This window comes from Taudactylus pleione, unplaced genomic scaffold, assembly GCF_031769625.1.
Source record: "Taudactylus pleione unplaced genomic scaffold, aTauple2 ptg001271l, whole genome shotgun sequence".
Taxonomy (NCBI): Eukaryota; Metazoa; Chordata; class Amphibia; order Anura; family Myobatrachidae; genus Taudactylus; species Taudactylus pleione.
The window spans coordinates 281,920-298,412 of NW_028285671.1; the positions used below are offsets into that span (position 1 = coordinate 281,920).

General features: G+C 40.9%; 1 protein-coding gene across 1 annotated transcript; it reads right to left on the bottom strand.

Annotated features, from left to right (window-relative positions):
- Positions 1–407: 407 nt before the first annotated feature.
- LOC148443432 (zinc finger CCHC domain-containing protein 3-like) lies at positions 408–1,142 on the bottom strand. Its single transcript, XM_088462831.1, has one exon. It carries the CDS (start codon positions 1,140–1,142, stop codon positions 408–410), a length of 735 nt encoding a protein of 244 aa, XP_088318957.1.
- Between the last annotated feature and the right edge of the window lie 15,351 nt (positions 1,143–16,493).

A 16,493-nucleotide genomic window follows, 5' to 3' on the forward strand; every position in this document is an offset into this window, starting at 1 on the left:
AGCTGATCCAACCCTCCTCTCTCCTCTGCAGTTTCAGCACTCTCTACTGTCTCTAATGAAGATACTTCACTTACTGGACTTACAGGGCTGTAATCTGGGCTACTCAGCAAGGATAATCCACTTGGACTCCCCGCTGCACATTCAAAAGGCATGTCCGTTACTGGGGGTGGAGCCACTTCACTTACCAGCTCCAGAGTTTCAGGTATTTGGTGGGGCTTAATCTTGTCCACAGATGGTGGAGCGGCATTAACCTCTTCCTCGCCGGGGACACTCTCAGTGTTAACCATGTCAATGACCTCATTTACCTGAGCTGTAATATCATCCATGGCCTCACCTGCCCCTGCTTCTCTTTTCTCACACTCCCTCCGTTCCTTCTTCTTCTCATAATTTTCTGCATTTATCAAAGCCTACTGTTCTGCAGACTTTCCCTTCCCTGTCTCCTCATACACTTTAGGGCAGTCACGGGCAAAATGACCCTCTTCACCACAAATATCACACTTCCTCGGGTCAGGACACTCTCCTGCCTCATGCCCTGATTTTTGGCAATTTCTGCAAGTTTTTTCATTATTGCAGTCTTCTTTCCTATGGCCAAAACTTCTGCATTTTCTACAAAAGTCAGGTTGATCGTAGTAATAGAGGTAGCCTCTAAAGTCTCCAATTGAGAAGGCTGCAGGTGGATGCTTCAGCCCCCCAACACCATTTTTGTCAGGTTTGAACCTTACCCAAAACCTCCAACTTCCATTGAATATTCCACATATATTTTTTTGCATAATCCCTCCTCGTATATGACTGCAATACTGCTTCAAAAAAGTCCAAGTCATCCCCAAATCAGTGAAAGGATCATACAGGTGTATAGTAAGGGCTCTTTCCTCTGAAAGTGCTGGAATAACTTCCACCCCATGCATGGCTGGATTCTTTTTTTTTATTTCTCTTTCCATGCACACCAACACATCCCTATACACGCCGTGCTCCACAAAAGTCACATCCAAAAAATGCATAGAAGGAATTTCCTGGATACAAAATATTTCCCTCCTCTGAACACCAATCAATCCCTCCAGAATCACCTCCACCAAATACCTTAGGGAACCATTTCCCGTTGCTCTCATCAGCTTCACTCGCATCGTATTCTTCACTGTCGACATCCTGGCAAACTCTTGTAGAAAATCCACCAGCGCTACTTGCAAAGAAGATCCCTCCTCGATATCCAGGGGGTACCACAGAAGTACCCCCCAAACCCTGGACCCTCCAGCCCAGACCAAGCAGCAATCAACGAAGCAGCTACCTCACATAGAGAGACATTGATAATTGTTGAGGAACTCAATGGGTAGTATAAATCATATGCTATTACAATTAGTGAGAGCTTTTCTTTAATAAAAAAGAAATAAATCTATATATATATATTATAATTTGCAGTACATATCATATGCTAACCACCCATAATTCAATGCTTAAATGTTAACTAAGCAAATAGATAGTGCGCACATTACTTTATTTATAAGCATAAAGTTTAGCTGCAAAATATTTTGCATATATTCAAATTATTTCACAGCTTGTACAGTTTAAGTGTAAATGAAGTAATATTTGCACTGTTTGCCCACTTAGCTGACTTTAAAAGATTAAATATATGGTGATTAGCATATGGTAAGTATTATAAATGTAAACACATATACATTGATTTATAATGGTATATGATATAAAGTGGTTTATAAAAAGATTATTTTTGCTTTGTTCTCAAGTATGGTCGGCTCCTTGTGTCAGAGCTTGGGCTGGTAGTTAGAAACTGCAGCAGTAAATTAGGAGCCAGGTATCCAAGAGACAGAACTGCAACTCCCAACCAAACAGCAGATGCACCCCTATATTTCTGTCTTTTTCTCCTGTAAATGTTTTTTCATTTGGCCTGGTTCTATTTTCGCCCATCCTTTCCTCCTCCTCCTTAATCTATACTTTCATTTCTTTGATTCATTGTTACCAAAAGAGAGCAGAGGATTTCAATGTCATTTAGAGCCTTGGAGTTATTATTTTTTTTCAATTCATCTCTATGTTATCAATTAACATATGCAGACTTCTTTCCCTCCCTCTCTTTCTCTCTGGGTGCATGATTTGTGAATGCACTGCCTCCTGCAAGCCTCTGCCACACCCACAAGCCAACTGGCAGCCTTCCTTTCTTCAGTTCTTGTCTCAGCAGTTAATCAGATAGTCTAAGACCTTAATTGGAATGTTAACAGTGTTTATGGAATGTTCACACTGTCCACGGAATGTTCAGAACTCTACGGAATATTCATACTGTCCATGGAATGTTCAGGAGTGGCTGCCATGCAGTCACCATGGCAATAGAATGTAAACAGTCAGCTAGCAGATTCTGCCACTATAACAACATTCTTCTATGATGTCACAATCTACTGCTGCTTATAACCATTGCACTTCCTCGGAGAAGCTTACTTGAGGGAGACAAACACCTCGAGATGCATCATATCACTGCTCGTTCTTGCAAATGGAGAAAATGAATGTCTCCAGCTGGTCCCAAGTTAAACAATGAGGAAAATTCAAGCATTGCAAACCTAAAATATATTTTCAAAAGATGACAGAAATTTTCTGAATAGATAATGTGAACTACTCTAGCAAATTTTGCCTCAGTATAGAAATGTAACAAATACCCAATTTGTCAGAAGTAATGGATAGCAATTCATGGCTCCAACAGTTGTATCCATGTGGTTACCCCCGCAATGGTGCGAAAAAGTAAAAACAGGAGACCTGATAATCAATTTCTAAATGGCATTGCAAAAGTGTCTTAGGGGTTGGATAGTCTTGACACAAACAATAGAATATATTCATTATTTATTTAACCAATCCTCTGCAAATACATCCACTTTACAGGGACTTTGACTTTAGTCCCGGAATTAGGCCTAAATAGAGGCAGATAAATGGAGACAAGACATGGAGACACCAAAAGGTCAGTCCTCTTCTTATCAGTTGTTTAATGAATGATATGAAGTGTTTCTAAATGCAAAAGTGTAAGCAGATGAGTGCAGCAGCAGGTTGTATTCACATGTGATTGTAGAACAAGCACTGGGGGCATAGGCCCCATTTCTCCCCATCCCCTCAAAGCCAAATGGCCCCCATTGAAGGGAAAAAACTGAATCTTCAGGTCCCCCTTCACCGGTGCTAGTGGGACCCTTGGACATACTTGATCCCTTGAGCAAATTTGTTTTTTTTTGTTTTTTTTTAAATGGTCTCCCTAATTTTAGTGGTATATGATTTATACTACCCCTAATGGCATTTGAGTTTTCTGTTCACTTCTTCCACATGTTACATGGCTATGTATGTGATGTAACAAGGTGGGAGTTTGTTCCCAATCCTGGTGTTGGATGGGAGCCTTTTGGCTCCAGGGATGTCAAAGATGGGCTTTCTGGCTCTGAGTTGATGGAGAGAAATAAGGCTCATGTGCCCAGTGCATTTTTACAGTTTCTTGGATGATTGGAGCCAGGGGTATAGCTATAGGGAGTGGTGCACTCCCCTAGGTCACTTCAGGCCTAACACCATGAAGATGCACTGCTGCAGCCAATAGGTTTTGCTTGGTACTGTGTAAAAATCTACCTTGCCCCAATAACAGGGAAGCCATAGTTGGAGACAGTAGTGTAGTGCATAACCACAATCTCAAGAGCATCACAGGTCCTATATACTTTTTTTTATTGAAGCCTTAAATCTATGCTCCAATCACCCAGGAGAGTGTAAAAGCATGTTTTGGAAATAAGCACCATTTCTCTTTAAACCACGAAAGCCAAAGACCCACCATCACAGAGAGCAGGGCTGCACCTGACAGAGCAGCCAAACAGCACCTTAGATTCAGGGTTTTCAGGCTCTCTTATGGCTCAAAGCTTGGGGTTGCGCTTCTGATTTGTTACTTATCAGACACAAGCAGCTACCTCACATAGAGAGACATTGATAATTGTTGAGGAACTCAATGGGTAGTATAAATCATATGCTATTACAATTAGTGAGAGCTTTTCTTTAATAAAAAAGAAATAAATCTATATATATATTATAATTTGCAGTACATATCATATGCTAACCACCCATAATTCAATGCTTAAATGTTAACTAAGCAAATAGATAGTGCGCACATTACTTTATTTATAAGCATAAAGTTTAGCTGCAAAATATTTTGCATATATTCAAATTATTTCACAGCTTGTACAGTTTAAGTGTAAATGAAGTAATATTTGCACTGTTTGCCCACTTAGCTGACTTTAAAAGATTAAATATATGGTGATTAGCATATGGTAAGTATTATAAATGTAAACACATATACATTGATTTATAATGGTATATGATATAAAGTGGTTTATAAAAAGATTATTTTTGCTTTGTTCTCAAGTATGGTCGGCTCCTTGTGTCAGAGCTTGGGCTGGTAGTTAGAAACTGCAGCAGTAAATTAGGAGCCAGGTATCCAAGAGACAGAACTGCAACTCCCAACCAAACAGCAGATGCACCCCTATATTTCTGTCTTTTTCTCCTGTAAATGTTTTTTCATTTGGCCTGGTTCTATTTTCGCCCATCCTTTCCTCCTCCTCCTTAATCTATACTTTCATTTCTTTGATTCATTGTTACCAAAAGAGAGCAGAGGATTTCAATGTCATTTAGAGCCTTGGAGTTATTATTTTTTTTCAATTCATCTCTATGTTATCAATTAACATATGCAGACTTCTTTCCCTCCCTCTCTTTCTCTCTGGGTGCATGATTTGTGAATGCACTGCCTCCTGCAAGCCTCTGCCACACCCACAAGCCAACTGGCAGCCTTCCTTTCTTCATTTCTTGTCTCAGCAGTTAATCAGATAGTCTAAGACCTTAATTGGAATGTTAACAGTGTTTATGGAATGTTCACACTGTCCACGGAATGTTCAGAACTCTACGGAATATTCATACTGTCCACGGAATGTTTAGGAGTGGCTGCCATGCAGTCACCATGGCAATAGAATGTAAACAGTCAGCTAGCAGATTCTGCCACTATAACAACATTCTTCTATGATGTCACAATCTACTGCTGCTTATAACCATTGCACTTCCTCGGAGAAGCTTACTTGAGGGAGACAAACACCTCGAGATGCATCATATCACTGCTCGTTCTTGCAAATGGAGAAAATGAATGTCTCCAGCTGGTCCCAAGTTAAACAATGAGGAAAATTCAAGCATTGCAAACCTAAAATATATTTTCAAAAGATGACAGAAATTTTCTGAATAGATAATGTGAACTACTCTAGCAAATTTTGCCTCAGTATAGAAATGTAACAAATACCCAATTTGTCAGAAGTAATGGATAGCAATTCATGGCTCCAACAGTTGTATCCATGTGGTTACCCCCACAATGGTGCGAAAAAGTAAAAACAGGAGACCTGATAATCAATTTCTAAATGGCATTGCAAAAGTGTCTTAGGGGTTGGATAGTCTTGACACAAACAATAGAATATATTCATTATTTAATTAACCAATCCTCTGCAAATACATCCACTTTACAGGGACTTTGACTTTAGTCCCGGAATTAGGCCTAAATAGAGGCAGATAAATGGAGACAAGACATGGAGACACCAAAAGGTCAGTCCTCTTCTTATCAGTTGTTTAATGAATGATATGAAGTGTTTCTAAATGCAAAAGTGTAAGCAGATGAGTGCAGCAGCAGGTTGTATTCACATGTGATTGTAGAACAAGCACTGGGGGCATAGGCCCCATTTCTCCCCATCCCCTCAAAGCCAAATGGCCCCCATTGAAGGGAAAAAACTGAATCTTCAGGTCCCCCTTCACCGATGCTAGTGGGACCCTTGGACATACTTGATCCCTTGAGCAAATTTGTTTTTGTTTTTTAAATGGTCTCCCTAATTTTAGTGGTATATGATTTATACTACCCCTAATGGCATTTGAGTTTTCTGTTCACTACTTCCACATGTTACATGGCTACTTTTGTATGTCATGTAGCAGGATGTGATCCTCGGCCATTTTGGCTAGGACCAGGTGTGGTGTAATTGCTGCATCTGGTCTGGTTGGAAGGAATCAGGGTCTCCTTGCTAGGGGATCCTGGGACGTTGATTTGTGATTGCCTACTGCTGTTTGGAGTCCTTGAGGCTGCCAGGATGTCTGGATTGAAGAATACCATTCGCTTTAAATATGCTGAGGAGGTTACTGGTCAAAGAAGAACTCTGCGTACTTTATGGGACAGAATTTTGGTTGGTCTGGCTGGGGTAAGTAAGGAGGAGATTTACTGTATTCAAGAGTTTCCTTCAACTGGGATTTATGATGTGACTTTTTGCCATCCTGAGAACTGCCTGAATGCATTTGAGAGGGTTAAAACCTTTGCAAAAGACCCTTTATTACATGGAATTGAGGTGTTGCCTTTATTTATGGGAGCAGAGAGGCCATTAACGGTGCACATGTACAACCCCTTTGTGGAGCCAGACATTATTAGAGCTTTTCTGTCCAGGTATTGCTCTTCAGTTCGTGGAGGAATTCGCCTAGAAAATTATGTCGGCATATTTAACGGCAAGACTAAATTTTGGGTACGCTTGAGACTGGACCCCAGTGGCATTGGTGGAGTTATGCACCCTCCTGGGAACTTTAATATTGGAGGAGCTAGAGGGTACTTGTTTTATCCTGACCAGCCTTTTTTTTGCAGGAGTTGCTTTAAGTATGGCCATACTAAGGAAAATTGCAGTGTGGGAAAATGTTGCAGAAACTGTGGTTTGCCTGGGCATGAAGCTGCAGAATGTCCTCAGGCACGAAAGTGTGACATATGTGGGGATACTGGTCATGTTATGAGGAGCTGCCCTAAAGGGCCTGAGGAAATGGCTAAGGATACGAGAAGGCTGCATGAACAGCTTAATGTACCATCACATTCTGGGAGTGGAATAGTTAACAGGAGTGAGAGTAATGCTGAAACACCTGCTGTTAATGAGGCTGAGCTGCTGGAACAGGAGCGGCAGTTTAAGTTTAAAGTGGAGATGGTGGAAAGATATGGGTTTAAGACTGTGTGGGAGGCTGAGAAAGGCAATGTGCCTGCTTCAGTTGGACAAGTTGTCTCCCCTGTTTCACAAGTCAGTTCCTCCCCTCCTGCTTTGAGTGGCACTGCTAACATAGCAGAGTTTCCAGACACCTCAGCAAGTCCTTCTGATAGCAATGCTACAGCATCCTTGCAATGTCATTGGAGTGAATCCGAATCTGATTTTGACACCGTGTCTGGTTGTGGAAGTAGTCCTGCAACTGTTAGGAGTTCAGACGATCTGGATGGTTTTACCTCTGTAAATAGGAATCGTGGAGTAGCGACTGGTAGCGCTTTAAAGCGCCCACGGCTGGATGTGAAGGTTGCAGTAACTACAAGTAATCGTTTTGAAGGCCTGCCAGTAGAAGAGGGTGATATGGAGGTAGCCAGCCAGGAGGTGGTGGTGATGACTGGTCAGCCTGTCTCAGATACTGGCATGCAGTCTGCTGGGTGTTTGCCTGGCACAGTTGATGCTACAGTCCCTATGGAAGCTATTGATCAGCCTGCTCAGTGTATTCAGACTGAGGGTGGTGTGCAGGGGGATTCGCCTGCTCAGCCTTTTTTGAGCACTGGTGATGTTGAATCCTTTATTGATGTATGTAGTGGGAAATGAATGTTGGCAATGTAGTCATGATGTAATGTGCTGCTTTCTTATAATTTGCCTGGCGCAATGTCTATATCTATAATTTCCCAAAATGTAAGGGTATTTAAGTCCAATGCCAGGAGAGCCGCAATTTTGGAAGATATTAGGGCTAAAGGGGGGGATTTAATTTGTTTACAGGAGTGTGGCATATGTGAAGCTCCTAAACAAGATGAATGGCCACATGGTGCTGCAATATGGTCTGGTTCTGCATTAAATAGAAATGATGGCGTGGGGGTATTAGCCCAGAGTAGGGAGATTTCCTTTGAATCCTATGTCATTATTGAGCAGGGTCGTTGCATTTTGGTTCATATTTGTTTTAGAGGGATTAAATTAAGGGTCATTAATGTTTATGCGCCAGTTAATTTGATTGAGCGCAAAGAGTTGTTTGAAAAGATTGTATATTTTTTACCAGGTAAAACACCTGTTATTTTGATTGGTGACATGAATTGTATAATTGAGGTGCAGGGAAGGCAGAGCGTTTGTACGAGTAAGGTGGATGTGACTGGTAATATGTTAAAAAGAATGATTGTGGATTTTGATTTAGTGGATGCTGCAAGTGTGTGTACTGGTGGTAAACCATTATTTACTTATAAGGCTGATAGAGGAATGATTGAGTCTCATTTGGATTACGTTTTTGTTACTAAAGTTTTGAAGTGTATTAGTTTTGTGCAAGTGAGTGTGTCTTACTCTGATCATGAGTGTCTGATATGTAAGGTAGAATGTAAGAATGGTGTGAGGCATGGGAAAGGTGTGTGGAAGCTGAATGTACGGTTGCTTGAAGATGACCAAGTTAGAAAACATTTCTTTAAAAATTATGCTAAATGGCAGATGTGTAAAAGTGAGTTTCTGAATGTGCTTGATTGGTGGGAATGGGTGAAGATGAAAGTGGGTGTGTTTTTCAGAAGAAGTGGCCATATTGTGGCTCGGCGCAAGCGTAATAGGTATGAATGGTTGAATAAGAGATTGTGGTTTTTGTATAGGATGAGAGAAATGGGGCAAGAGGTTGCAGATGATATTAAGGCAGTGAGGTTTGAGGTGAATAAGATGTTGGAGGAGAGGGGTAGACAGATTATATATAGTGCGAAAGTTGAACATATGGAGAAGGATGAAAGATGTAGCAGGTTTTTTTTCAAAAAGATATGTGGAGGGTCTAAGGTTATGGATGTGGTATTGGATGATAGTGGTATGGAAGTGGGTGCGGAAGATGTTATGTTTGAGGTTGAGAAATTTTATAAGAAATTGTATGAATGGAAGGTGGGGGATGGAGATATGCAGAGTGAGGTGCTGAGTGCTGTTAGTGAGAAAGTCAATATGGGTGATTGTGATTTATTAGTGAATGATATGTCTGAGGATGAGGTGAAAGATGTATTGAAGAGCATGGGGAGGAATAAATCTCCTGGTAAGGATGGTTTGCCTGTTGAATTTTATATGAGTATGTGGGATGTTGTGAAAGTTGATTTGGTTGAAGTCATGCGTTATATTTTTGTGAATGGCCGGATGAATGATTCTATGAAAGAAGGTGTGGTTGTTTTAATTCATAAAAAAGGTGATAGGCGGTGTTTGGCAAATTGGAGGCCTATTACACTATTGAACTCCGATTATAAGTTGTTTGCAAAGCTGATAGCATGTCGTATGAGAGTGGTTATTAGTCAGGTGATTGGTGAGGAGCAGGTATGTGCGGTCCCAGGACGTCGTATGCATGATAATTTAATGTTGTTGCGTGATATGATAGGTGATTGTCTAGTAAGAAAGCAGAAGATGTATGTGATGGCGCTTGATTTCGAAAAAGCATATGATAGAGTGTCTCATGTATTTATGTTTAATGTTCTGGTGCGGATGGGTTTTCCTGGGGAGTTTGTGAATAAGATTAGATGTTTGTATGCAGGTGCTTGTAGTAGATTGTTGGTGAATGGGTATTTGAGTGAGCATGTTAGTATTGAGTCTGGGGTACGTCAGGGTTGTCCTTTGTCTCCTATTATGTTCATTTGTGTGCTTGAGCCTTTGTTATGTATGTTGCGTAGGGATAAGGTTGTTAGAGGTTTTTTGGTGCCTGGAAGTAATGGGAGATGTGTGAAAACACTAGCTTATATGGATGATGTGGTTGTTGTGGGTGGAAGTAAGGTTACTTTGGACAGAGCAAAATTATTAATACAGTTGTTTTGTGGGGCATCTGCCTTTAAGGTTAATTGGGACAAGTCCAAAGTGAAAGGGTTTGGGGACAGTAGTGTGAGGGATAGTCAGATGGAGTGTGTGTCAGGTGGGATAAAGGTGTTAGGGGTTATTTTTGATGAGTGTCTGAATGGTAAGGAAAGTTGGGATGAAGTAGGGAGGAAAGTGGCTAAAAAGCTTAACTTTTGGAATTTAAGAAAATTGACTATGTTTGGGAAGGTTCTAATTATTAAAGCAGTGGTGTTACCTATGTTATTGCATATTGCAAATGTGTTTCCGCCAGGTTCCCGGGGTGTGAGGAAGATTAATAGAATGCTGTTTCTTTTCTTTTGGGGATGTAAGATGGAGCGTCTGAAACGTGAACATGTGATGAAAGAGTGGCAGAATGGAGGTATGAGGTTTCCAAATTTAGAAGTGTATTTTGGGTTGAATTATATTGCTCAAGTTTTGAGATTGATGGAGATTGATAGTAAGGCTGCTTATATGATGAAATATATGGCTGGTTGGATGATGTGTGGCTTGAAGTGGCGTGTCAGGGAAAATGCAGTGCCAATGGCGTTTAGAGTGTGTAATTGGTATAGTGTGATTGAAGTGTTTGTGAGGAAATTTGATTTATTAGGGGTGAGTGTGAAGGACTTCAGAGAAAGGAAGAATGTTATTAAAATGTTGAAGGGGCGTGAGGAGGTTTGTCTTATTGATGGTTTGACTTCCACAGATAGTGTGAGAACATGGAAGATGATTAATGTGAGTGGTTTGAATAATAGACAGAGGGAGGTGGTATGGATGAAGCTTCATGGTGTGTTGTCTGTGAGACAAGTGCTGTTGAAAAGACATTTGGTTTTGTCAGAAGAGTGTCCACGGGAAGGGTGTAGAGGTTTTGAGAGTGTGATCCATTTGTTTTGGAATTGTTCATATGCACAGCGTGTGTGGAAGGATTTGGGTGGTTTGATAAAAGAGTTGTCTGGGATTCAGGTGATGTCATGGAAGGTGGCTATGTTTGGGCTGGGTGCGTGTGGTAGTGTGAATGAAAGGTTGCTGTGGCTAATTATAGTATGTGTTTCGGAAGTTTTGTGGGATGTTAGGAATATTTATGTGTTTAGACGAGATGATATTGATGCAAGGGAATGTATTCATATGATACTGGGGAAACTTTACACATGTTATATGTGGGATAAGCATGCTGGTGGGGGGGAGGATGCAGAGGGGTTGTGGAAACATAGGAAATGGAAAGAAATTGTTCGTTTAGGATAGCTGGGGTGGGAGGAGTGCTAGTGGTTTAGGGATGGTTTTTTTGTAGTACGTTTATTTGTTTAAGGGGTTGTGTTTTTGTTTTTGATAAGTTCTGTGAAAAGGATCTATGTCTGTTTTTTTCTTTTTTTCTGGTAAGTTAAAATGATGTACAGTAATTGGAATTTTTCTTTTGGTGGATGGAACCTAATGATGAGTTGTTAGATACTTCAAACAGTGGCTGTATCCCTTTTGGGAATGGAGAAGTTATCTTACACCTGAACGGTTTCAAAAAAAAAAAAAAAAACAAGGTGGGAGTTTGTTCCCAATCCTGGTGTTGGATGGGAGCCTTTTGGCTCCAGAGATGTCAAAGATGGGCTTTCTGGCTCTGAGTTGATGGAGAGAAATAAGGCTCATGTGCCCAGTGCATTTTTACAGTTTATTGGATGATTGGAGCCAGGGGTATAGCTATAGGGAGTGGTGCACTCCCCTAGGTCACTTCAGGCCTAACACCATGAAGATGCACTGCTGCAGCCAATAGGTTTTGCTTGGTACTGTGTAAAAATCTACCTTGCCCCAATAACAGGGAAGCCATAGTTGGAGACAGTAGTGTAGTGCATAACCACAATCTCAAGAGCATCACAGGTCCTATATACTTTTTTTATTGAAGCCTTAAATCTATGCTCCAATCACCCAGGAGAGTGTAAAAGCATGTTTTGGAAATAAGCACCATTTCTCTTTAAACCACGAAAGCCAAAGACCCACCATCACAGAGAGCAGGGCTGCACCTGACAGAGCAGCCAAACAGCACCTTAGATTCAGGGTTTTCAGGCTCTCTTATGGCTCAAAGCTTGGGGTTGCGCTTCTGATTTGTTACTTTTTTTTTTTTTTTTTTTTTACCATTCAGGTTTAAAAAAAACTCCGTCGCTTGTCCCTTAGGACAGCAATCACCGTGACAATCGAAAAACCGGAGATTTTAAATCATCATTTATGGTTTCATTTTTAAACTGTGTAATTTTTTTCCTATATATTAATACGCACATTACTTAAATTAATTCCCAATTATATTACTTTATCACTATACTTTTGTGCATACTCACACACAGTAATTAAATAACCCATTACCATAAATAAACCAAAAAAATAAGCAAAACACCACCTGCTAAAAGTACTCAAAAACCCCACCCACACCACCTAACTTAATTTAACTATATGCTTCCATTTTTTGTGTTTCCATATACCCTCTGCATCACATCCATCCTTCCTCATCTTATCCCATACATAACATGTGTACAATTTCCCTAACACCATCCTTACACAATCATTCACCTCTATCATTTCTTTCTTATACACATACACATTCCTGGCATCCCACAAACACTCCATTACACATACTGTTATCAGCCACAATATCCTCTCACTAACTTTTCCACTTGCACCCATACCAAACAAAGCCACCTTCCATGTCATTTTTTGCACACCCGCCAACTCCTTACATAACCCTCTTACACCCTTCCACACCTTCTGTGCATAGCCACAATTCCATACCAGATGCCTAATACTCTCACATCCATTACATTCACTCCTAGGACATTTATCCGATCTCACCAAGTCACGTTTCTTCTGCACCTCTCTCACTGGCAATACCCCATGCATACTCATCCATATCACATCCCTTTGTTTGTTATTTAACCCTTCCATACTCACTTTCTTCCACATCTCCTCACTCTCCTTAGATCTCAGACCCTCAATATTACACATACTTTCTCTTCCTCTCAAAATTTTCACCACATTCTTTCTTTTTTTAAAATCTTCCTTGCATACACCCAATAGGTCCCATTTCCTCACAAACACTTCAATCATCTTATACCACTTACACACCTCAAATGCCATTGGCTCATTCAGCTTTCTATCATACCACTTCAATCCACAAAGCATCCATCCAGCCATATATCTTACCATACCTGCTGCCTTACTCTCCTTCTCAATCAGACTCAACACTTGTGCAATCCCATTCAGCTTCAGATACACCTCCACATTCGGAAAATTCACTCCTCCGTTTGTCTTCTCTTTCATCACAGACTCTCTCTTCAAACGCTCCATCCTACATCCCCACAAAAACAAAAACAACATTCTATTAATTTTCCTCAAACTTACATTAGATGGTGGAAACACATTAGACACATATAACAACATTGGCAATATAATTGCTTTAACAATTAACACCTTCCCATTCATCGACAGCTTCCTCAACTTCCAAAATCCCAACTTACACCCCACTTTCTTCTGCACTTCACTCCAGCTCTCACTTCCTTTCACATCATCATTAAATATAACACCCAGCACTTTTATACCACCATCCACATATTCACTCCCTTTATCCTCCTCCTCTCTCTTCCCAAATACCTTAATTTTAGATTTTTCCCAATTTACCTTAAACGCCGATGCTCCACAAAATAAACTAACTATTAATTTTGCCCTCCTAATCGCTGCACTATTCACAGCCACAATCGCAACATCATCCATATAACCAAGCACCTTCACACTCCTACCCTTACTTCCCGGAATCATCAATCCTCTCATCACCTTATCCTTTCTCACCATACACAACAGCGGTTCTATCACACACACAAAAACAATAGGGGACAATGGACAGCCTTGCCTTACACCAGACTCTATCTTTACATTCTCACTCAAAAAACCATTCACCAACACTCTACTACTTACACCATCATACATACTCCTTATCCTATTCACAAATTCCCCCGGGAACCCCATTCTCACCAATACTCTCAACATAAAAGCATGCGACACCCTATCAAAAGCCTTTTCAAAATCGAATGCCATCAAGTACATTCTCTGCTTCCTACTCATACAATCTCCAATCACATCTCTCAGCAACATCAAGTTCTCACTTATTCTTCTTTCTGGTACTGCACACACCTGGTCTTCACCAATCACCTGATCAATCACTCTTCTCATTCTATTCGCTATAATTTTTGCATACATCTTATAATCCACATTCAACAATGTAATCGGTCTCCAGTTTTTCACATACTTCCTTTCACCCTTTCTTATAAATCAACACAACCACACCCTCTTTCATAGTTTCACTCAACCTTTTATTTTCAAATATATACTTCATCACTTCCACAACATCCTCACCAACAATCTCCCACATCATACTATAAAATTCCACTGGCAACCCATCCTTCCAGGCGTTCTATTCCTCATCATACTATCCATAGCATCTTTCACTTCCTTATCAGTCACCTCACTACATAGCATACCACAATCACTCTCATCTACCCTCTCTGTAATTACACTCAGCACTTCACTCTCCATACTTTCATCACAAGCTTTCCTACCATACAGACAACTATAAAATTTCTCTACCTCCTTCCTCATCTCTTCACCTCTCATTTCCTCACCATTCTCTCCAATAACCACATCCATATCCTTTCTCCCCCCACAAACTTTCTTAAAGAAAAATCTACTGCACTTCTCATCCTTCTCCATACATTCCACCTTCGCACTATACACTATCTGCCTTCCTTTCTCTTCCATACCCTTTTTAATCTCTCTTCTTGCTTCAATTATTTCATCTGACACATCACTACCACACTCTCTCATTCTATACAAGTACGCCACCCTTTTATTCATCCATTCAAACTTTTCTCTCCTCATCCTCGCCATTCTGTACCCATTCCTCCTAAAAAACCTAGCAATCTGACCTTTCACCCAATCCCACCATTCTAACACACACCCATACTTACCCTTAGTGTACTTCCATCTCCCGTAACATTCAAGGAACCGGCTCCTAACCTCTCTATCTTCCAAGCATCTCACATTCATCTTCCAAACACCCCTCCCATAACTCCCTCCTCCCTTACACTCTATTCTACATCTAACACAATCATGATCCGAGAATCCCACCCCCTCTTGCCCATAGCTAGCACACGTGAATTCTTTTGATACAAACACATAATCCAAACGTGACACAATCATACCTCTGTCAGCCCTGTAAGTCGTCAATGGCTCTCCTATACTACATTCTCTTGCCACATCAGTCAGTGAAAAATCAACAAGCATACTTCTCAACATATTCCCAGTGACATCAATCTTCACCTCATTCAAACCTCTCTTTACCCCTCTGTCAATCACACAATTCATATCACCAACAATCACCACCGGTATCCTTCCAATCAAAAAAAACTCCAATCTTTCAAACAAATTTTTCCTTTTATTTTTATCCGCATGTGCATATATATTAAAAAGATTAAACCGCCACCCCTGGTAATTAAATGTCACTAGGACACATCTTCCCACCTCTATCACAGTGTAAGACTCTATTTTGAAATTACTGCCCTTCACTAAGACTCCTATCCCATCATTCTTGTTCTCTTTGGACCCACTCCAAATAGAATCCCCCCACTTCCACTCCTCTTTTTTAGGAGCATTAACAAAACCACACTCCTGTACACAAAAAATGTCTCCTTCAAAACTCCCCAAAAAGTCCAGTACTGCAGTCCTTTTTGCCTTAGAGCCAACACCCCTCACATTGAGAGAGGTTAGGGCTATACCCTTATTCTTCCCTTCTGTCACTTAGAAAAAAAAAAGGATATCCAAAGAATAAGAAAAAAAGAATATGAGACAAAAACCAAACAGGGAGCACCTTCAAGTCCCTTTATCCCCTTCCCTTCCAAAATGACTGACTTGCTGCATTTTCCTTACAGCAGCTTCCTCCAAAAAAGCCTGCTGCTCTGTAATCCTTCTGCTTTGATTGATCCTATGCTGACTAGTACTTTTCAGGATCTCAGCTGGGGTCATTCTTTCTATCCCTAGGGGTGGTATCTTTAGCAGTATCTCACGCTTATTGAGGACCTCTCTTTTAGTGTCCTTCTCCTCACTCTCTATGCGGGCCTTTTTAGCCGTATTCCTCCGGCTTTCTGACCTGAATACTTCCGGAGTTTGCTTGCATTCCATATCGGATTCACTATCAAACACAGAACCCTGTGCCGACAGCTGATCCAACCCTCCTCTCTCCTCTGCAGTTTCAGCACTCTCTACTGTCTCTAATGAAGATACTTCACTTACTGGACTTACAGGGCTGTAATCTGGGCTACTCAGCAAGGATAATCCACTTGGACTCCCCGCTGCACATTCAAAAGGCATGTCCGTTACTGGGGGTGGAGCCACTTCACTTACCAGCTCCAGAGTTTCAGGTATTTGGTGGGGCTTAATCTTGTCCACAGATGGTGGAGCGGCATTAACCTCTTCCTCACCGGGGACACTCTCAGTGTTAACCATGTCAATGACCTCATTTACCTGAGCTGTAATATCATCCATGGCCTCACCTGCCCCTGCTTCTCTTTTCTCACACTCCCTCCGTTCCTTCTTCTTCTCATAATTTTCTGCATTTATCAAAGC

Bases quoted from the DNA above. Each gene is read 5' to 3' on its own strand.
- LOC148443432 (XM_088462831.1), bottom strand. From the start codon at position 1,142: ATGTCGACAGTGAAGAATACGATGCGAGTGAAGCTGATGAGAGCAACG.